We start from the raw sequence: 23,718 nt of genomic DNA, 5'->3' as shown, positions 1-23,718 counted from the left end.
TAGTCTTGTAGGGCTGCACCTCTAATTAGGTGTTCCTTAACAGTCCAAGCAACAAACTGTAGCAAGTTAATATCAACTTTTGGTCTAGACCCTACCACAGATATTGATTCTTCCTCTGTAACATATGTCTTAAGAGAAGACTAACCTCTTAGAGATTAAGTAATGTGTATAAATGTTGAAAGTACTCTAAATGTACGAGCAGAACTGCTGTTGGTAATCTAGCCATATAGAAACCAAATAGAGGCAGAGGGCCTAATTGTCTGTAAGCTGACATTGAGCGGATGTGAAGAAGGAGAGGATGAGCCCCAGTATGTTTAGATAGGTGATTTCTGTTTTTGTAAATGCAATACATCATGAGATCTAAATTGTAAACTAAAATTCAGGGTTCATGTCTAATGAAGTGCATAGCCTTGGGGAGTGGATGATGTATTTAGGAAACATATATGAGGCATTTAGTTTATAAATCTTGTCTGCCATTATTTTGTATGGAAATTAATATGCTGACCATTTCTGTAATGGGAATTTCATTAGAGCTATTAAAATAAACCTTTTTCTTCACTTTTTATATTTGAAGTAACCTAGTAGCACCAATTTGTTGAGTGGAAACAATCAGTTCCAAGCGCTTTTAAGAATTATGCCTTATCCTTTCCCAGAAGGCAGTCTGTATGTAGGACAAACCCATAACATGAGAGATTGTAGGTTTTTTTTTCCTGGTCTCTGCTATGCTCTGCTTTATGATCATAGGAAGTACACTTACTCATTTTATTCTGTTTTGCCATCTAAAAAACAGAGTTAAAGCCATGTGGGAAAAGTACTATAGGAATGCAAGTACTATTAGATAAAACATTTTTGATTAATTTACATATTTGTATTTCTAGAGTATTTATTTTCTATAGATAATATATCTGTGTACATAATGTAGCATTTTCTATCCTAGGTGTGAGTTCTGTAAATACAAGATCATTTATTGAGTCAATTCTCTATAGGATACCATGTGTTTTTATTAAATAATAAATATAGTTTTAGTATGTTTTCATTAATGAGTATATTTTCAGCAGGCAGACAGTTCTAAAACTAGTATGCTTTAGAATTTTAGGTGAGCCTCAGCAAAGACAATTAAAATGGCCTGTAATATGGTTTATCCAATATAATTATTTGAAAAACAGAATGGAATTCTAAATGGAAATAGCAAAACACATCATGTACAGAAATTATGTATTTGTATATGTTCTTCATGTGGTTCCCCAAGTCATGTGTCAAACTGGAACTACTGGAATGACTAAGATCTAGAATAAGAGCACTATAAAAATGAAGAAACGCCAAAATATTTTGGGAAAAATGTTACTACTGTGTAGGGTGCTGTGGGCTGGGAATACCAGCCCACACTTGAATGCCATGCGTCTTTCAAGTGTGGTTACTAGCCACAAAAGTCAAAGATCAGCACTTAAAAATCAAATACACAGGACAGTATTTATAGATGAAGTTACAAGCACAAAGGTAAGGAACAGCAGGAACAGAAAATTCAGAACACTGTTCTCCATCAAGAATATTTTATTTTTGCAGGAGAGAGAGAGGATCAGGGTGAGCAGCTGTACATCCTGGTTATACCTGGAGATGTAAATAATTTTTCTGTTGAGGAAACCAGTGCTTTTATATTTGATATAAAAAATTGCCTTACCCCTCATTTCTTAGGGAGCAGAAGCATCCCTACCATCTTAGCACTTTTCTGTATATCTGATCTGCACATAATTAAAAAAAAATTGCTTATTTATGCAAGTGTGTATTGTTAACTTAGGAAGAATGTCTTCTCTATTCTCATGGTTTCTTTAACACCAAAAACCATCTAACTGGACTGAATGGTAGACAAAGTGTTTTTTACATAACTCTTATTTCTCTAAACCTGATCATATTTATGAATTCAGTTAATTGTTTTAATTGGATTCAGATGCAAACTTTTTAATGACGTACAGCATTCACAACAGCCAGAGATCCCAGGATTTCATACCTGCCTATAGCATCTTGTGTTTTTCTCTGAATTAAATGTAACCCTAAGTGCCTTAGCAGACTGGAGGAGCAGATCACACAGCAAAGCATGTAACTTCTCTAGCCTGTCGTGCTAAGTGTGTTGTGATCTTTGCCCAGTAATTTATAAATTATTTAAATAGGAATTCTTTTTATTTGTGACAAATCCATAGAACTGTCACCATTTTCATGTAGTTTGGCTTGGAACAAAGTCATGGGCATACACTGCAGTTCCAGTTGGTCTGTGTGCTTGGTGTTTTCTCTCTGTAGAATGTGACTAAGCTGATACACGCTTGGATCAAGTCCGTGTGGGGATGTATCAGCAGAAGGTGCTGCAGTGGATATGTAATCTTGGAGATAGAGCCATATAGAATTACCCCAAGTGCTTTCTAGCACTCATCTGAAGGTGCAATCTTCTGAGAGTGATGAATAATAACAAATTTATCTTTCCACATCATGCAGTTAATTTTCTAGTCCAGTGCAAAGGTGCAGTCTTTGATGAATAATAAAAAAGCCCTTTTCCTTTCCATATCTCCTTAGAGAAACCAAAATAATTGTTAATACAGCATGCTGCAAGCTTGTATGTCTGTGCATTTTATGGAATATATGAATTCAGATTAACTCACAGTGAGAGCAGGATTTTGAATTTTAAACAAATTCAAGCTGTTGTATTCTCTGCTCTCAGCCTTAGACATTTCCAGTATCAGCTTCCATTTGTTCCATGTGATTGCAGTAAGTTATGCACTTGTACTATGGACAGGTATTAAGAGGAAGAAAAAGTGATTACCGTAGCATTCATGTGCATAAACGTTGTCATGGCCCACCAGAGCAAGCCACTATGTGCACATGCCTGTTAGGACACGGTAAATTCAAATTTAATTGGTAGTCTTGTGAAGTGGGTGATTGGTGTGCTACTTGTGCAACTGTAGGTTTTCTCTTTCAAGTGATACTGGAAACATGACTAAACCCTCATTGCCTGAGTTATTTCTGACATGTTAGGATTTGATCTCTAAAGTCCTGTACTCTGAGCAGATTAAATTTCTTTTATAACAAAATTCCATGTTCCAGCAAAGCAATAAAAACCTACAGACCAGCTAATTGAAATCATGCCCTTAAAGTCAGGTGTTCACCAGATATTTTTCAAATGCAAGTATTTTTCTTATCCAGTGTGATGCCTATTTTTATCTGCATCTTAAAATTTACTGCATTTAACAAGCTTATAATTCTAATGATACTTTGTGCTGTATTTTCTGCACTGTATTTGGCATGATTACTTACTATTCTTGCTACTTTATCAATATCCTCAGTGAATGTTTCCTGAGCTGACTTTTCATTTCATCTTTGAACTCAGCAGTTGTCAAAATATATGTAAATCTGTAAAAATTATTTCATAGTTGCTGTAAGTTTTAAATATTCATTAGCTCTAACAGTGCAGATCCTAAATGGGTAAAGGTGCATTTGTGGTGTATTGGTGGATAGTGGTGGCCAGTTTGAATCAAGGGATATCATCACTTATGCATATTGTTCAATTATAAATTTCATTTGCAGTGTATCTCTGAGTCTGTCTTCATATTAAAGTGCTTTTAATGTTTATTATGAAGCTACAGTGCTTGTTAATTCAATTTCATCTAGATTTACTTCTGTCAAATGGAATTTTAACTGTCCCGAGCTCCAGTTTATGTTTATGGAAGTTGAAAGCTTTATTCAACAAGGTTTAGTCACATCCTGGTTGCAATGATGCATGATTTGTAAAAAGTTTCATAAAGGAAAGAAAATTTCTGTACATTTTTACTTCTCTTGAAGGATTCTGTCTTTTTAAAAAGCATACGAAGGTAAAAAAAATCTTTTTCCTACTATAGCTATGTTGTTCACGTAGTGTATTTTTAACTTGAGGTAAATCTTCATGAATGTAATTACTTAATAAATCTATCTTTTGCCATTCCACTCTATGTACAGGTCTAAAAATTGACCTGTTGGAAGGACGCATAATTTGTAGATCAGGGTATATAAAGAAGTAAAGTGCACTTGATTGTTCTGTTTAACCCTCCAGTTTTTCAGTGCACTGATCAAACTGAGTTAATTGAGTAATATGATAATGAGGAGGTAGAGTCCCCCATATTTGTGTTCTTTTGGTTCTCACTGAACAAGACAGAACTCAACTATAACAAATTTTGTCTGACTGCAGCTGGCAGCCAGTCAGTCTGCATTTAACTGGTAGAACAGGATTATCTACAGTATTTCTTGTGAAAAGTAAGCATCAGCAATTTTACTTGTGTTGCCTTTTTTTTAAAAAAAAACACTCCAGAATTATTTGTATGCATAAGAATCCTAGGGAACAATGTTTAAATAAAATCTCATTTCCTGTGTGTCAGAGGAAATGAGAACTGGAATCCCAAAGTCTCATAAAATGACAATCAAAAGAAAAGAATAGTAATTTGATTATTGTTTGAAAGCCTCATGATGAAGCTTTTCCCATGACAAGGGAAAGAGGAGATCTGAAATGTGAGTGTTTAAAACAGATTTGGTAATACTACTGTAACAAGTGAAAAGTGCCTCTTGAGGGGAGTTAATTACCTTCTGTTGCCATTGGAGTAAACCTTATCTGGATGCTACTTCAGATTAAGAGTAACTTCATTTATATCTTGCATTTAAGTGTCTTACTAAAGGACTAAAGTGCTTTGATAGATCGCTGGTATCCCTCTCTTAAACTTTCTTTTCTCAAGGAGAAGTTAAAAGTCAGAGAACCTTACAGCATTGCCTGGACGAGAGTTGCTTCAGTATTGTCCTGCTTTCACTAAGAGAAAATGGCATATTGGTACCAGTATTCTCCTGCAACCTACTGCATTGCTTTTCTGCATATCAGGAAGGGACAGGAGAGAGTACAGTAGCATAGAGAAATGATCTAGTTTAAATGGCATTCCTTGGTGCTCTCTCCTTGCTCATGTTTCACAGCTGAATATTCTTTAAAGTACTATTAAAATTCACTAAATGGTCCATGGTAGTGGTTACTGGTACTTTCCAGCTCATAGAGTTTGTCTTTGCATCTTCGCATTGATGATTTGGTTTTAACCCAGAGATGAACTCATTTTATTTGTCTGTTATAGTGTGGTAGCTGTTTTCTACAAACAGCCTCACCAGTGGAAGAAATACATCCATCTGCTCATCCTTTGTGGGCTGTTCATTGCTGTCTGAATTGAAATATTGCCATTTTAAAAAGTTAAAGAGATCATGGGATGGAAATTCAGTGCTTTCATTCAGTTAGAGCAGAATTTAGGTCATAGAACACGTTATAGAAATAAACATTTTAAAATTCTAGAGGCATCTTGGCAAAGAAGGTAAAACTACATATATTCTGTTTTTTCTTTCTCAAGTGTCAAACCCATTACGAGGAAGAGCCTAAGAAAAAGGACATATCATATGGTAGCAGAGAAAGTAATAGGTTATAGTTGGACTAACTTGATAAAAGCAAAACAATAAACTCCAACTTGTTCCTTTTTTCTAGGTTAACAAGTCTCTAATAACATACTACATAAACGTTTAGGTAGTTAATCTTAACACAATCAAAATAGATTCTTTTATAAAGCTACATATACTACACGTGAACAGAAATACTTTGCCCTAATTTTGTATGTGAAGGATTGTAGCAATTATGCTCTATCTGTATTTAAACTTTGAGCTTGAGTAGTTTGTACTTAAAAATATGAAACAGGATCATAGAATGGTTTGAGTTGGAAGGGACCTTAAAGATCATCTAGTTTCAACGCCCTGTCATGGCCAGGGATGCCCTCTACTAGACCAGGTTGCTCAAAACCCTATCCAGCCTGGCCTTGAATAGTGCTGGGGATGGGGCATCCACAACTTCTCTGGGCAGCCTGTTCCAGTGCCTCACCACCCTCACAGGGAAGAATTTCTTCCCGATATCTAATTTCAACCTACTCTCTTGCAGTTTAAAACCTTGTCCTGTCACTCCATGCCCTTGTCCAAAGTCCCTCTCCATCTTTCTTGTAGGCCCCTTTAGGCACTGGAAGGCTGCTCTAAGGTCTCCCTGGAGCCAGGCTTAACAAACCCAACTCTCTCAGCCTTCCATAGGAGAGGTGCTCCGGCCCTTTCGTCATCTTTGTGGCATCCTCTGGACTCACTGCACAGGTTCACGTCCTTCTTGTGCTGGGGGCTCCATAGCTGAACACAGCTCTCCAGGGGAGGTCTCATGAGAGCAGAGCAGAGGGGGAGAATCATCTCCCTCAGTCTTCTGGTCACATTTCTTTTGATGCCAGTGCCAGTGCTCATTGCCAGGTCATGTTGAGCTTAATATCCTTTTGAAGATCAGTCTTCTGGCAGATTTTTTTTACAATCACCTTTTACAGATAGTCAAGCAGATGGTGCCAAGAAGATGTTTTATCTCTATAAAATATGTGCCCGAAATCTTCACATCCAAATAAGTAGGGACAAAATTTCCTTTAAAAAAGCCTTATTGGCATAATTGACTAGAGATGTGTGACTAGTGTTGATGCTGTCACTTGTGTATGTAGGCTGTGATGTTGTATTGAAGAAGCAGAAGGAGAAGATAGATGATGTCCTGTGTGAAAACATTATTACCACCTAATACTTACTATGCTCTGAAGAGACAAATTAGCGGTATCAGTAAAAAGCTGGATAAAGCATTCAGGGGTCAAACAAAGCAGAAAGGCTTATAGGGTAGTGAAAATAAATTACTCTTTCCTAATAATTTTGTAGCCCTGCTTTGCAACACTGGAAGTGCACTCCTCTCTTTGGCTACAGTGAAATGGGATGTCAGCACAGTTGGAGGTAAAATTTATTTCAAATTGGGGGGGCAGCCTAGGGCAGGGGTGCTTCACTGGATAGAGTAATAGATTTTCTATGAGAAGAGCGGCCTTGCCTTAAAGTGCTTCTACTCTGGCTCATATGTCTACCAAACTGTTGAGAGCTGAAGAATTTTAATTGATTTAATAGAGGTGTCCACATTTGTAGATTAATCTGTGGTCCTATTCCATGCATTGGTCTTGAGCTTTCAGAAATAGGAGTACACTTAGGAAAGGACAGAAGCTTTAGCAGAAAATCCAGGGGTAGCTGAAGTCTCACTGAAATGCATTTTTAACTTTGTATGGTCATGGATGTGAAGTTATAACTCTGCAGCATCAGCAGTGAGGGGACACTTCAGTAGCATATCATCATCAATGTGACAGAACAAAACTAAAAGAAATCCTCTCCAGCACTAGTTTAGCAGAGGAGGACTAAACTCAGTGAGATTGAACAGCAGTGGTGATTGTGAAGGAGTGGCCTTAGGTGCTCTGATATGGTATCTGGAAAAGTCTTTCAGAGGCTTTTGGAGCCATGTAGGAGGCATAGGGAGATTCACCTTGGGGATTTTTGCAGCCCATCTCCCTGTTTTGGGGAATGGTTCCTTTCTGAATTAATACCACTGCCTTCTGTAAGTGTGACAATAGTGAAAATAAAGCTTGAATAATTCTCCATCTGCCATCAGCAGTACTTTTCTAATTAATAGATTGAATCATTAATGTTCTAAGGACTATAGTATAATATTAGCTGTTTAAATATTATTTCAAACTCTGCTTTACAAAGACCAAGTTTAGAGCAATTTAGTAAGATAGCTGTGATGAGGAAATAAATTTATTTTTTCCTGTCCTGATGTTGTTCCAGGCAAGGCAGCTTGTACTTCAGAAATAGAAAACAAAATTTGGCATCATAAATAGATTATTAATGTTAATTTAATGATACAGACAAGTTATAATTATGATAATTTTGTTAAAAGATGGTTTGTAGAAAGTGATCAAAGTTTGCTTGAGTTTTGTGGCAAACCAGTTAATTGATGCCATGGTGCTTTATTGTTCTCATACTTTCTCACAAAATAATACTATGCTTTTGAAATCAAACTCGTTATAGGTTATAAACACTTAATAGAAATGAGTTTAAGTGCTACTAATACTATTGTTACACTGCAGTCTGAAGTTTTTACACAGGCAAAATTTCATGTGCTAGTAAGGACTAGGGGCCACCTCAGCTTGGGACACCTATTGTTAATTAATTCTGTACTCCTAAACATTGAGGACATTTCCCAGGAGCTCTAAAAAAAAAATCCAAAGGCATTTTGTTGCCAGATGTTTTCATTTTTATGAATAAGAACTCATGATCTTAACCAAACAGCTAAATCTTAAATTAGGTGTTTGTCTGTGTGTCTCATTTGAGAGACATGAATAAGTTGTTATTCTGGGGTACCATTAATATTTCTTGCCTATTTCCTTGCTGGTTGCTGTTTTTGCTGTTTTGGTTTTGTTGTTGTTTTTGGTGGGTTTTTTTGTGAGTTTTTGTTGTTGTTTTTGTTTGTTTGGTTGGTTTTGTTGTGGTTTTTTTGGGGTGTGTTTTTGTGTGTGTGTGTGTGTGTGTTTTTGTAAAACACAGCTGGAGGACAATGTACCTTTTCTAAGATAGATTAGTGGTTAAATCATTCACTGAAAGCCTGTCCCAAATTCTAGCTTTGATACTAAATGTGCTGGATTAAAATATATGCCCTGCCAGTAAAAATATTTGTGGAAATATATTTTCACACAGTGATATTAAACCCAGTATGTTTTGAAGAAAGGCTGTTGGAACAAATGCCTTGCTTAGTAGTAATGAACTACTAAGAAGCATTGTAAGGAATATAACAATTTTGGGATTATTACTAAGCGTATTTCTTAATAGTTTGTGTTCCTTTTTTTGTTTAGAGCACGTCTGTGTGCCCCTCTTCAAATGCCCACTTCACATCCTCCAAGTGGAAGTAACTGCTGCTAACATGAAGGGCTGTAACTCAGTTGCCTGCTGAAGTAAACCAGTAGGAACACTGAACTTCAGTTTGTCTTTCCAAATAAATATGGAGTTTGGTTTCCCACTCCTGTGCTGATGTTTAAAACTAGAAAACATGGCTCAGCTACCTATGAGAAGGCTTGTCCTTCCATAATAACTCACTTTACTGGGATCATAAGGCAGTTCCATCAGAAGAAGGAGGTTTTCCTGCAGTCATCTGCCTGGCACAAGACACTTCTTGCCACATCAGTGGAAGTGAGCCCTGCTCTCACCTTCTTCTGAACTAAATGGAAACCGTGTCCCTGGAGCAACTCAGGAAAAAATGCTACACAGCCTATGAATTAAATCCCCCCAATCTTGTCCTTTTGATAGAGTCAAAAGTGGAAGAGGTTTCTGCACTCATATTTCGGAAAGAGCACTGAGACAACAGTGCTGATTAACCTGATGCATGCTGTTTGCTAACCCTGCTTCCTTTTCCCCTGTCTGACTGCATCAAACTATTAAAACTACTAAACACTTGAGATCCTACAGTCAATTCTATGCAGATGAACTGACTGACTTGAATGGAGTCAGCTGAGAGCAGTTGTAGGAATGAAACAGTCTCAGACACAATTTTTGTAGGAAAAGGGGATATTCTGTGAATAATATCTTTTTTTTTTCCTTGTTGAGTCTTGCTGTTATTTTTGAGAGTCCATAAATTAAGGGAGTTAGTGATTCAAGTGCTAGTGTAGTTTGGGTAGGGATCTTGTATAAATGGATTTAAAATCTGTTAGCAAGCTGCACCTCCTAATCTTCTTAAAAGGATTTTGACAAGAGAGTTAATGCTTATTAGTACTTGTCAGCTAGTGCACAGTCAAAAAGAAGGAATGGATGAAAATCTTACTTGAAATATTTCAAAAGAGAGCTGTTGTAGTTGATTGTGATTTGAAGTGGTAAGAGGATGTCACTGTGATGTAGAAGCAACTGCACACACCAGAGAATTATTATTCTCATCTGTAGTTAATAAGGGTAAATTGGAGTATAAACGAGGATAGAGATTTAATCCCTCCTAGACGTAATTTAATAAGAAAGATGAGAGACAGAGATTCAATCTGAGTAGGATCTGAGTTTCTTCCCTGAGACAAAGCTTGGGATTCCTTAAGTCTTTGATTTCAAAGAGGAATCTTAAAGAAAAGTCTTATTGAAAGGAGTGCTTACACTGTGGGTGTAGCAATAAGGTGATAAAGATGTATTTGTGAACTTCGTCTCTGTTCATTGTAGCTCCCTGACTTCTGTTCAGTATAGGCTCATCCACTGGCTAAGAGGACATTTTTGTCAGTAAAATTAACTAGCAGTGTTTGAGTGAGTGATAGGTCTAATGATCACTGACAGTTGTGTGTCTTTGTGTTACAGCTTTATACATAAATGATTTGTGCATCTGATCCACCATGTTCTCCTAGGAAAGTGCTATGTTTCTTTCTGTGCATGGTGGTAGGCATTTAGTCTATTATAAACAATTCTTTCTAATGCTAGTGGTTGGCTTCTTTCTGCTAGTTGATTGGCTTACCTGCTGATTCATAACATTTGATAATCACATTTAGAATGTATGTTATAGAGCTAATTCACTTTAGTTTCATAAATATGTAGTAATTTTCTGAACCTGCTGAACTGCTGGTCCACATGCTTCTGTGTTGGAGGGAGTTCTACAATTTTTCTTGAAATCTTGGGTTTTTTTACAGGTGTTGCTGTAATAGGTTTTAAAATATTTTAAACATTTGAATTAAGATGTTTTACTGTTACCAAGGAAGAGTTAAGATTCTTGCTTGCATATTTAATTTGTCCAACACTAAGAGGCAGAAACTTTGTGGAAGTTGTCTTTCTTGCTTTCAAGTGAGAAAACAGAACAATAAAGTCAGTTTATACTCAGTCAAATGCAGAAGAGAAACTTGAATATAGGAGTTACTGTTTTTATCTAAAGCTTTTCATTAGCCAGATAGAAAACTTCTGTTTTGGGCACTGATTCCACAGACCTCTTGTATGTTTGAACATCTGTTTGTTCATGTTCCCTTACAAACCTAAAACTATATATCATTGTAAGATCTTTAGGATAAGGACTGTATCATTATATATACTTTTACAGTGACTGTTACAGCAGAACTTTGGTGCTAAATGGGCTTCTGGACGTTGACTGTGTTGAAATGATAAGAATCATGCTCGAGTTGATAAAGGTCAGTTGTTAGGATGTGTTGAAAGGGTTTCATTATATATCTGTGAAATGCATTTTAGTTGGTTTATATTGTAGTGTGACATTTAATGCAAACATTTGTAAGTTCAGTGCATGCAGGTGGGGATGCTTCTCTGATAAAGTGCTTGAGAATTTTGTCCTTTGTTTTCTTGCAGACCTTTGGAACGTTCTAGTGAAGATGTAGATATAATATTCACACGACTGAAAGAAGTGAAAGCTTTTGAGAAATTTCATCCAAACCTTCTCCAGCAGATATGTCTTTGTGGATATTATGAAAATCTGGAAAAAGGAATCACATGTAAGGAAGCTTCATATCATATATTTATCTATTTTGTGTAGATAAAATTGAGGTTAGGCTGTGATTGTCTTTATGAGATTGATGAGAAACGGCCATGAAATGTTTACAGTCGTAGTCATGGGGCAAGGCAGGGCTAAAGTGCTGCTTGCTCTACAAACGCAGTGTGTATTGAATCTATGGTAACAAGGCACACAGTTGGACGTAGGACTCTACCACTGTTTTGTTGAAAGATTACAAGGAAGTCATTGGACTTAAGCCTCATTCTTCCCCTGTAAATGTATTATTGATCGCTTTTGTAGGTGCTTTGTGCTGTCAGGGGCAAAGGTGTATCACCTAGGCATATCACTAACAGTGTGTGCTTTCTAGTCACTCTGGATAGCACAAGCCTGACTTGCAGAGCTGCATATTGCTGCAGGGTGCTCTGTGCCTGCCCTGGCAGCACATGTGCCAGGTGCATGTGGACAGCTGTGCTTGGGTCTGTGAAGCTGAGATGGAAATAAGTGGTGGTCTTGTGGTGGGAACCTACCAGGGAAATAGCTGATGACAATCTGTGGTATTAGTAGAGTCTCAGATACACCTCAGGTAAATCTGGCATACAGCACTGGGGTTTGGTTAGAGTAATAGGAATTTCAACGGTCTGTAATCACACAGTTGGAATGCCTGGACATCAAAGTCCTGCAGTTACTGTTTTGCCAGAACTCTTACTGAAGTCAGCAGTAGCTGTATCTGCATTGGAAGATTATGAATTTCAAAGGGACATTGATCAGAAAACCTTTTTGTTTTGTTTTGTTTGTTCCGTTGGTTTATTAACTAAGAGAACATTAAAAAAGAAGCAAACTGGGGAGAAGTGTGAAGCAGTTCTACAAGCTTTCATTGTTTCCACAGTGTATTGACCAGTTTACTAAATATGTGCTTTCTAGTGTCATTGGAAATATTGTTCTAATAATAAATAAATAATCTGATATGGTAAACTATATAGTGCCAGCAGTGACTGCAGAATTGCAGTAATATGTGGGAAAAATATTTGTTAATGTTGCTAAATTAAAAGAGAGAGCTCTTATTTACAAAATTTCATCTTTCCAGTATTCCGTCAGGGTGATATTGGGACGAATTGGTATGCCGTTCTGACAGGATCACTGGATGTGAAGGTTTCTGATACAAGCAACCACCAGGTAAAATAGATTTTTCATTGAAACCATCCAGTCAGTAGTACAAAGAAAGAATATGACTTACAGTGAGGTAGGTAACAACATACATTGTACAGATATTTTGTCATATCAAAAGCATGTTTCTCTGAGTGTCTTTTAGTCTCATTTGTCTTTGTTTATGGAGGCAAATCATGCCATTGATTTCAAGAAAACTGAAATGTAATGCTCTGGAAAGGGATCATATGAAATTAGCAAAAGATCTAAGAGTTGTTAATTCATTCCCTAGAAATATTTGAATTCAGTTCTTGTTCAGAAAGTTCAAACTGAACTCACTAACAGTGCAGCGTGATAACAGCGTAATGCAGTCTCCACTGCAAGAATGGGGAGGTATCTAATAGCAGAGTATTGGAACTGCTGCCATGTTAGACCAGAAGCCTGGAGGTAATACTTATTCAGTGTTAAGAAATAGAAAAACAAGTAGAATTCTCCCCTGATTCCAAATGGTACCTTGATGCTCCTAGATTTACAAAATTTAGAACGAATAAAAATCCAAAAGGATGAGCTACTTCACTGACAGACAGTCTGCCACCCATGTTGTCAAATGTCATGCTGACAAGTCAAGCACTTCTGTGAGCTTAGTCTTCTGGGAAGACATCATGTCCCATTCCCTGCTCCTGTGTTTGAGATCTGTGATTGTCCCATCATGTGGCTCAGCATGGAGTTATACCTCTGACATGGGATTTACTGTGCCTTCACAGGAGTGGTATAGGTACCCAGGACCTGATGTATAACACCACCCATTTTTCCCACCTTGACTGAATACAGCATATGTAGCAGGTGTATTCTTTGTGCAAAATTTGGCTGATTGAGGAAGGTTTCTTGCTCATAGCAGAAACTGGATTTTTTCACTTTGTTGAGCATCACATCACTAAGGAGATTGGGTCGGAATGCAAGTCAAGGCAGTGTGTGAGTGCTGGGTCTTTCTGCTTCTTGGAGTATGACGATAGATAAAAGAGGAACTTCCTTCATATAATTATTTTTAGCAATCTCTTCACTAAGTAGAAATTGATTGTGAGTATAATTAGCCTAATTTGAGCAATTCTTGGCATGGTCTGGCTGTCATTGATGTAGTCACAATTTGGAACAGTACTGGGCTCTTATGAGACCCTTTTCTGTGCAGGTCTGAAGCAATTAGGAATATTTCTGGTGTTTGCCAAAAGATGGCACTGCGCTATTGTTAAGGATCAGTGCTCTTTACTGAATCAGAAGGGAATACATCTGCACAATCTGGATCTGGGAGTTAAATTAAGAGTCTGTTTGGAGTATTGATTTGTTCTATTAGATGGAGTATGGAACACTTCAGTTTTTAAATGAATAAAATGTAAATATTTTTTTCTACTTGTTCGTGTTCAAGTCTTTTTCCTGCCAATATGAAACTACAGAACTACAGTTCATGTAGTTCTAGTTCTAGAAATTACATTCTGCAATAATTTCTTAACCTCACATTTCCTTCTCACTGAAGCAATGAACTGAATTCTTACCACTGCCTAGTTGCCATAGGACACAGCCTCACTGCCAAAAGGACACCAGCTCATGCATTTGCCATTCCTTTCTGGATAAGTTTGATGTTTGGGGACTCCTAGATACTATTTATGTCCAGCATTTTCTCTGGTTTTGCTCCAGCTTGGTGATTATACCATGTCCCTCCACTCTTGGTCTCCTGCTCCTTCTCTTGCCTGTAGCTCCTGGATGCCCATTCCAGTCTCATCTGTACTTTGTTGTTGGCATGGTGCTGGTCATTCTTTATCTTGATGTACTTGCTAGCACTGCCTGCCTGCTGTGCTCACTACAAACCCAGATGGTGGAGGAAATACAGTGTTGTATTGCTGTCAGGGCAGCCCTGACAGACTCGGTTGCCAGGAATGTGCTCCCAACTGGGAATGGATGACCAGTGCTTGAGATATAGGGGTGCTTGTAACCTTCCCTGGAGCACATTTTCCAATAAGATCGCCCAGGAACCAAAGCTTCCTTTGTAAAGTCAGGGCAATGACTAATTGCTCTGCTGTTACTATAATATAAATGGCACTCACGCTACTGAGAAATTTCCAGCAGAGCAGAAGAGATATAGAAGTTTATCTGAGTTTAGAAGTTTGTAGTCTCATGTGAAAGTACCATCTTTTCAGGAGAGAGCCTAACTTTTAAATACAAAGTGTGATATGGTTGAAATGTCTTTAGACATCATGACATCTTTTAATACTTAAGATGAACAGGAGGTTGTATTAGATGACCTCCTGAGTTTTCTTGCAGCTTGAATTATCCTGTGATTATATGAAGATGCCTACAGTGTTAATGTAAATAGGGAAAATCAGGTCTCTTGATTTAAAATATGAGTCCCAGTTTTACTGGGTGTTTATCTGTCTACCTGGGGAACTTAAGCATCATCAAGGCTGGGAATTAATGCGTTGTGTTACAGCTACCATGTGCTAACTCATTATGCAGTCACCTTTGGTGTTTGGAAGCTTTCTCCCATAAGAAGTGCAGTTTATTTAGTGCCTACTAAAAATGTTTTAATGGCCTTTGTTCCTCCAGAATCATGTAGTTACATGTCTTGCACTAGAAGTGATATCCTAATGCACTAATGGATCAGAACTTCAGTGTAGCTAGTGAGGTATTAATTCCCACACGTTTTGCTGCACATTTTATCTTACTCATATAGACGTCTGTGATTTCTCACAGACTGATTAGGATCAAGTTGAGAATTCATATAAACAGAAATATTGACATTAGCTATTATTTGATATTATGATAACAGGAACCATTGGATCTACTGATTTAGTGCTTTAGTAGAGACAAATACACGTATGTAGCACCTTATAAATTCTTGCTTTCATACTGATTTGGAAAAATCCTTTCTGCTTGCTTGCAAAACTGAGTTTTGTCACAAGAGGGCAGTGTTATAACACATAACAAACCGAGTGCCGACAGTGTTTGATACTGAAATGGCTATTCCGAAAATCATATTCGTCTATTTGCCATATACCTGTTTTAAAGAGTTTGGCCAGAAAAAATGTCTCTGTTACTGTTCGTTCTGTTCCACTGAGGTAAAATATGCTAGTGCTGCTGGTAATTTCATTTGCCATTGGAATGGATACAGAGATCTGATAGGATTATCCATCCAACACATCCTGAGCGGTGTCTGGTCTGCTTTTTGTGCAAACTATTTAGGAATTTTCTGAGTGTTCAACAACCAAGAAGAGACTGAAGAGGACTTTTTTGAGGTAAAAATGTCCCACTGTGAATTGCAGAGGTAACTGTAATGAGCTGTTTTGGTCTTGGCTTAACTTGTTTGTAACAAACACCCTGATAAATATAGTATTTAAAAATCACAGAAAGACATAGTTAAGTCACCTTCAAAATAAACAGAAAATGTAGCCTCTGTAGAATCTCTCTGAAAAATGTCTTTATCCTCAGTTATGAACAGGTTCTGACTTTAGTTTTTATTTGATATCCAATGTTATGACAGAGATACATAGTAATAAAAGTTCCTCTTACAGATATTCCTGGTTAGGTGTTGTCTTAAAAATACTGCTGACTGCTTTGTGTATGTTTGATTTTTGAACTCTGTTCTGAAAATGAACAGAGTCAAAGGATGACTGTTGGCAATGTTTCAGAATAAGGCTGGGAATAAATGCTTTGTGATAGAAGCATCAGTGTTACATCATTGTCAGATTCTGCAACATTGTGATTTACTGAATTAGATTCAGGGCCTTTTACCCCAGATTACTCAGATTTATATTCCTATCTGATGAAATGTGAAGGAATGAAGAGAAGAAAGGCAAAGACCAAACAGCAATTTGATCTGCAGTTTTCCTATAGTTTGCCAGCTGAATCATAGTGTGTGCTGGGGCCTGTTGCCAGCTTATCTTGCCTGTGTTTTGGTGGAGTTTTTTTAAGCTGATCGATTTTTAAAAACAGACCAAACTGAACACAGGGCATTGACTTAACAAACAACTAGCCTCTTTTAGAAAAGCTTTAAAGGAGGAGCTGTGAGTGTTTGGATGGTACAGCAGTGTCAGCTGTAAGAAGAGGCAGAGGGCTGGGAGTGAAAAGTTAGTGAGATTGCTGAGAAGAATGATTGTGAAGAAAGAGGTTCATGTCCACATAAGAGCTAGAAGAATTTCACAGCTGTTTGAAACTGAGGGCAAGGGAGGTATATGATAAGATGAAGTGGCAACAGGGAAAGGGATTTAAACAGGACAGTTCTTGCAATACTGCTTTCTGTATGTAAATGCCATTATGTATGTGTGTAAATAGCCATAATGTATTTTGGAGATAACCTATGTGAAGTTGCAATATAGGTTTGCACTGTAGTTTGTAGTGTAGTGTAAATATGCCCAAGCTTGCTTTAAAGTGTTTAGTTTCAGCATGAAAACTGCTCTACCCATTGTAACACAGAGATTAGCTGGACTAATACTCAGCTGTGAAGCAGGGTGTATTGGCTCATGCTCAGCTCCACAGTGTCATGGTTTTTAACTTAGCTTATTGAAAGTTAATACAGAAAAATCAATTCACTTCTCTCTGCCAGGTGACCTAGGGAAAAGTCCAAGGCATTGCAGGTAGTTTTTAGAAGATCAGACAGAAAGAAGTGGGAATAATGAATGTGTTATTACAGTACAAGTAATCTGAACCATAAATATTTTAATTAGGTACTAGAAGAAAAGCTGGTTACAGTCTTTCTAAAAGCATAATGCCTCCTTTGAGCAAATCACCTTGTCTTGTGTAAAAAGGATGGCCTAAAATATGTTTACAGGCTGCAGTTTTAGTGTGGGAAGGTATTTCTGTTATTCTTAGAAGTAGTTTGATAAGAATTTCTTATATGAATTGCTGAATCACTCCAGTAAAGGTAATGGAACAGAAAAAGCACTTCTTAGGTAGTTTTCTTTCATGTATATCCTTGGTTTCTCATTATCAAAGGAAATTTTTGCTGAGGACAAACTGAACTGTGTCAAAGTAATAATAAGCAAACTTCTCAAAATGCCAGCTTTTGCAAATCTCTAATTAAACATGGAGATGGTATGGTGTCCTAGAGGGACAGGTGCAAAGGTGAGATAAAGATGCAAAGTATGGGAAAATGATGAAATTAAAAATAAACTAGCTGCATCAACTCCCTTATAAACTCAAAGTGTTGAATAAACTAAAACTGCAAAGAAATGTCCTTAGTCCCTTTGAACCTGGAATCTTGTAATTTTTTCCCTATTTTCTTAATTTCTCTTTCAGACACCATGATTTTATTTACACACAGTACAAAAATTCTGGTTGCCAGGTTGAAAAACAGAAGGTGTCGCAACTCAGGGAGGAGCATGTGGGGATGAGCCTTGTGATGGTGGGGGAGGGAATAAGGTAGAGCCTTGTTTCTGATTTTCATCCATTCTGTAGAATCATCTTACGAATTCAGTAATGTTTTAGATTGAGGGGGGATGAGAGGGAGGTTTAACAAATCTTTCACTGCATGTGTCTCACTTGGCAGTAACAGTCAGTGCAACTGAATACACAAACAGCCTCTGAACGCTACCATTTTATAGTGTGTTCAGAGGACACCAATGGAAACAATCTCACCTTTTTTAAGTCTCTAATACTGCCTTTTAAATAGCTGTTTGAATGTTAGCCGGTTACCAGCAGCTAGAACCCCCTGCTGCTTCTGGGATTGCAGAGGGGAATGGCAAACTGAGTTTTGAGCTGCCAGCAATCCTCCTGAAGTCTACACTGAACAGCGGGAGATTCTTGAGTGCAAGGTTAACAGGTGTAATAGAAAGCACACCTGATTCCCCAGGAGGCTGGAGATGTATAAATAAGGGGCAGCGAGAAAATGGGGCTCTGTAGTCTTGAAGAAGACATAAGGTCCTTCGCCCTAGCTAGATATGAAACTGCATCTCTATGGAGAACAGTGATGGCTGGGGAAAAAACCTGAAAGAACTTCATAGAAGCTTGGACTTTCATTTAATGAATGTAGATAGACCATTCCAGCCCCTTGACCTAACACCCCATAGTGTTAATTTATTTCTCCAGCTGAATGGCTGCCTCATCAGAGTTGTAAACAGTCAAAAAAAGATGAAGTGTTCCAAATGAGTTCTATTTTTTTGGAAGGAGGGGGAGGGAGTGAGAAAACAGTTGGAAAATGTAAACGCTGTTTATGATCCACCTAATGGAAAAGTTTCTTTTATGCCAGGCTGTTTGGTTGTCCTGCCCTTTTAAGAGAGTTCTTTTATCTGAACTTTCTAAATAGAGTTGAGAAGAATGTATTGGACATTTGGAGATCAAATTTTGTGTGAGCAGTAGGCACATTTTCTTTGTAGCTCTTTTGAGTGCAGTTGTGAGCGTGGTAGCTTGCATATAGTGTTTCATCCTGGAGAGGTGAGCTTGTTAAGGCAGAACTTTAGTGTATAACCTATAGTCTGTTTGCAGAGACCTCTATTTAGCTGCCTGGGTGCTCATTCCGAAATATTCTTTCTGTTAACAAAACCTGTTCTTATTTGCCTTCCTTGAAAATTTATTTCTGACAGTTATTAAGTTCTTCCTGATCTTTTCTAAGACGTAATTGATTTTGTTTTCCTGAAAATATAATTTTATATGGTAACATCTGTGTAAGAGCAATTTGCTGTGGTTCAGGGAACTGGACTATTATGGGCTTTTGTCTTTGTATTGCAATTATAAAGCTACTAACTTGATCTTAATAACATTTGCCTATTACAACATATTAGATGCATGAAAGGAAAACAGTGCAATTTTAAATGCAGCAAATGATGCTGAAATATGCTCATGTGTCTCTCTTGGATTATCTACCAAAAGGATAACAAAAGTTTCTATTTTGATTTTTGTAGGCATTGCATGAATTCTGTATTTTGGAATTAAACTAAATTTCTCAGGTTGTATCAAGTAAAGTTAGCATGTGTTTTTATGTATTTATGTGTATTTGTGTGCACATGATTTCCTTTGTCAAGTGCAGGTTTTATGATTTTAATTTCTTAATACTGTTGCTATTTTTAAAAATTACTTAACAGACAGTCAATTAAGACCCATCTTAGAAAAAGACATATGTAAGTGTTCAGCTTCAAGCTTGTGCTCAGGAGCATAGCAACTTGTAAGCCTAGAATAGAACATGTGTCTAAAAATTTTGATTCAGCAAGTTCTTTAGTTGCTAGTAGTCTTAATTTTTTGTCTGCAGTAGCTCATAATTTTTATTGGAACCATTACAAAAGAGTTCCTGGCCAAAGGAGATTCATTTAGACATCTTTCAATCACATGAATGACATGTGCTCATATAGACTCTTTTGAAGTGGACTTTACTGCTTGTTTGGGACCCTTCTGAATACTCTATACCTGGATAGAGGTTATTTGGACTTTAATAGTTTCCTTGAAATCCCTGACTTATGTGACAATAATAATTTTTTTGATCTGGTACTTAATTGGCAAATATCCATTAGCAACTAAGAAATTTACTGGCATTTTCAACAGAAAGGCCGAGAGAGTTGGTTAAACTGTTCAACTGCATTGCTCACAGACCTTGTACAACAAGGAAATGAATTATAAATACAAGAGGATATTATAACTGAAAAGTATGTTTACTGAGAAAACATAACAGGCAAATTTTCTTTTTGATGAGGGTAGCCTATGTAGGACAGAAATTTATATTCCAAGATTGTGTTTCTGACTCTAGTTACCTTCTCATCACCTCTGAGATTTCTAAAGATCTCATCATCACAGCAGTGTTGAGACGTAGATGAACGGAGGTCGTGCTTTCTTCCAAACGTGAAGGTGACTCTTGTGTTCTCAGCTTTGCAGAGGGAAATGTCTAATTCAGCTGATGGATATAGAGAACAGAAATCCTGCTTGTTTCCACATTAATGCTTCCCGTGTTGTTAATCAGCATATGATTTTTTTTTTGTTGGCACTTTAATTAATTTTCTTTTAAAGCAGATTGATGAAGAATCTTAAGGCAGTGCTATTAGAAAATGTGACACAAAGACTCTTAAAACATCTCAGATTATTTGATGTCTGTCCTTTTTTTTTTTGTTTAAAGGATGCTGTGACAATATGCACTCTGGGAATAGGAACTGCTTTTGGAGAGTCCATTCTGGATAACACTCCTCGCCATGCTACCATCGTTACCAGAGAATATAGTGAGCTCCTTCGAATTGAGCAGAAGGACTTCAAAGCACTTTGGGAGGTAAATTCAGATTTATTTGCAGTTAATGCAGAAAAAATAACATAAAAGGTTAAGTGTTTGTAATGAAATAAAAGCACATTTATACCATGAGTAAAGTATAATTCTTTTAAATTAGTTTGGAGAAAAAGTTTTTACTTCTCTTTAGTGCTTAATATTCTGCATGATTGCATATTCCTGTATTTCTTGTAGGCCTCTTCTAATGAAATAACTTACGTGAAATTTCTGGTAGAATTTATTTGTATATGGCAGGTGTTGCTTTCTTAGCCTTAAACTTGCTTTTATTGCCAACATTTATGAGGAGAGTCTATCCTTAATATACTCTGAAATTTTAAATTATTCTCCTTTACTCTTGTCTCATCACCAGCTGTAAGGGGTTTAGAATTTGCAGATGGATCAAGATCACTTAAAAATTAACTTACTGATTACATGTGAATTCCTTTAAAACTTTCCTTTGTGGAGAACATAGTGCTGAGGTTCTTCATTCTATAATCTGCGTGTACTTTGGTACCCACTCAGAGAAGACTTCATTAACATGTTACTGTGGAAAGTTACTGAACTTGAGTCTGTCTGCATTTTTGTGAGCATTACATTTGGTTGGAAAAGTGTTCTGGTTCCTTTTGGCCTGGCCTACACTATTGCCACTTTGTAGTGCCAGCTTGTTTTAAATGGTGACTGTACAAGTGTAGGTGTTGTGTAGAGCTGTCAGATGGTGTGACAGTGTCCTAAACTTGCAGGTCTAGGGACACTAACTGTATTTAAGAAATAGATGCTGGTTGTAACATTTTAGTTCAGCTTCTCTCCTGAGTGCAGACAGATGGATTTTTTTTTGCTTTCTTTTCTTGAGAAAGAGCAGTATTATATTGCAAAAATTGTCCTAAAGCAGTACTAAAGTCAGTGTCAGAAAAAAAATCAAATCCACAACTAACTACACTGATAGAGAAAACAGCACTTCCATCACCTGTCTGCAAATATGTTACCTGGAGCATAATTGATGGTGTAGCATGGCCGAGGTGTGAAGGACCTCTGAGTGAATGAAGCATGTTGTCGTTAATGCTCTAATTAGATATCATTCTTTGAATTGCATAACTGTGATTTGTACTGGGGTTTTTTTTGCAAGTTCTACAGTTAAAATAAAATGCTGGTAAGGTCTTGTAGCAAATTTGAAGAATTTGACAAGGCAATATTTTTCTGCAGTTCATAATCTTTCTTCTCTGCAGCAACTGCATTATAGTTTTAGGCCTTGGCATTAAAAGATTAAATATGCCAGTGGTCTCCTCAGTTTTAACATATGCAGCACTTGCCAGTGGTCAGAAATTTGTTAATGAAGATAGTGCTTTACAAGATAATGATGGAGGAGAATAAATCCAATTGTAGGTTTCCCCAGTAGCATTTTTTTTTAAAAAATCACTTTTAATTGGTATAAGCACAGTCATTTCTCCTATGTATATGAATTTCCTACTAAGCATTCAGAGACTGTTGTTTTCCTATCAGGATTATTGGGGGAGTGGAGGTTAAGTTCCCTTCTTAAAATTTTTGAAGTTGTTTTAAAACAAAAATGCCAACATAATTTGCTCTTTAATCATCAGTACAGTGTTGTTTCTAGCAATTTTGCTGATTTTGGTGAGTGTTTTTATGATAGATGCTTTTGGGAAAGGTCATGTGTGTTGGAAGTATTGAGAGTGATCATAGGAAGCTTTAGCACACATTTGTATGTTGCAGCTTTTATGAAATTGTGCAGTAGAACATGTCACAAATGCTGCAGGTGTCAGTCACAGACCACAGTTTAGATTTGTGGTGCTTCTTTGCCTTTTGTGCCGTTTTACAGGGAACTTTTGATATATTTTGGTGTGCTTTCTTTCAAGGAGGCTATCCCTGTGCTCTCAGTAAAAAATTGTGTCATGAAATACAGCTTTACTGATTAGTCTGAGGTAGAATTTTTTCATTTTTTCAAGGCAGTATTTATTTCCTTACAATCTGCTAATCCCAGAGACTGCATAAATTGCAGCTAAGTATGATAAACAGAAAATGTTTTAAATAGACAGAAAATTATTTAAGAAAATTCCCCCAAAATATGCTAGCAATAGTAACAGTAGTATATTATTATTAATGTTATTGTTACCTGAAGAAAAGTAAATACTTTTCTAAAGGGAGACTTTTTTTATGTTATGGATGCTGCTTTGTTCTCTCTGCCTTATCATAAGTTTCATCTTTGCTGTGACAATCTATATGGGGAAATTGTTATTGATACAATGACATGCCATTCAGATTTGTTTTAGTTTGGTTTTAATGAAAACACACACAAAGTCAAGAATAGATAATAGATATTTAATATCAGTGGTACCATGGAAAAATGGGAAAAGGCAACAATGTCAGTGTCATTACAACCCAGATATGGTATAAACTAAAATCTACTGCATGCAAATTTCAACTCTCCAGATAATGAAAATTCAATTAATGAGAGAAGTTGTTTATCCAGAAAATATATTGTTGAATAATTTCAAAGCAATGTAATACTGTATTATAAGAACAACCTAAATAAATTGTGAGGCTGGAATTCTTAAAATGGTTACAGGTTTTATGTATGTAGGATTTTTATGATTACTAACAAAAGGGAAAAAATACATGTTATACGTGATTTTTTCATTTGTTTGTGTGTTTTTCCCCAGGAAATTTACTTTTGTGGAAATTTACTTTTTTCACTCTTTTGAGGCAAAGAACAAATTAAAACTATGTTGGCCAGTTAAAGATTTTTGACCTACAGAGCATGGAAACCCCAATACTGCAATTTTTAATATTCTTTCTTATTTTTTAAGTTGTGAATGTAATTTTGGAACATGAACCAGCATTTCTTGATTCAGTATTGACATTTATGTATTGTGCAGCTAATCTGAAATGCTAGGGCTAAGAGCTATGAACTATCTTCCTTTATAGTAAAAAGTTTTCAGTACTGAAACCTACTGATGGTGTTCACATTTGCAAC

General features: G+C 36.8%; 1 protein-coding gene across 4 annotated transcripts in view; it reads left to right on the top strand.

Annotated features, from left to right (window-relative positions):
• The window catches only part of RAPGEF4 (Rap guanine nucleotide exchange factor 4), a 151,837-nt gene that overhangs the window by 1,245 nt on the left and 126,874 nt on the right, over positions 1-23,718 (top strand). For all 4 annotated transcript variants that reach the window (XR_010431937.1, XM_064660823.1, XM_064660822.1 and 1 more), the window contains exons 2-4: positions 11,224-11,366; positions 12,450-12,538; positions 20,592-20,738. Coding sequence is in view for 3 of the 4 variants with exons in the window: in XM_064660823.1 (XP_064516893.1) it covers positions 11,224-11,366; positions 12,450-12,538; positions 20,592-20,738 (379 nt within the window). In the remaining variant the exon portion in view is untranslated. The remainder of the gene's footprint in view (positions 1-11,223; positions 11,367-12,449; positions 12,539-20,591; positions 20,739-23,718) is intronic.

The sequence above is a fragment of the Pseudopipra pipra genome, chromosome 7, assembly GCF_036250125.1.
Source record: "Pseudopipra pipra isolate bDixPip1 chromosome 7, bDixPip1.hap1, whole genome shotgun sequence".
NCBI classification, from domain to species: domain Eukaryota; kingdom Metazoa; phylum Chordata; class Aves; order Passeriformes; family Pipridae; genus Pseudopipra; species Pseudopipra pipra.
The sequence above is the reverse complement of the archived record's forward strand: the minus strand, read 5'-3'. Positions and strand labels throughout refer to the sequence as shown.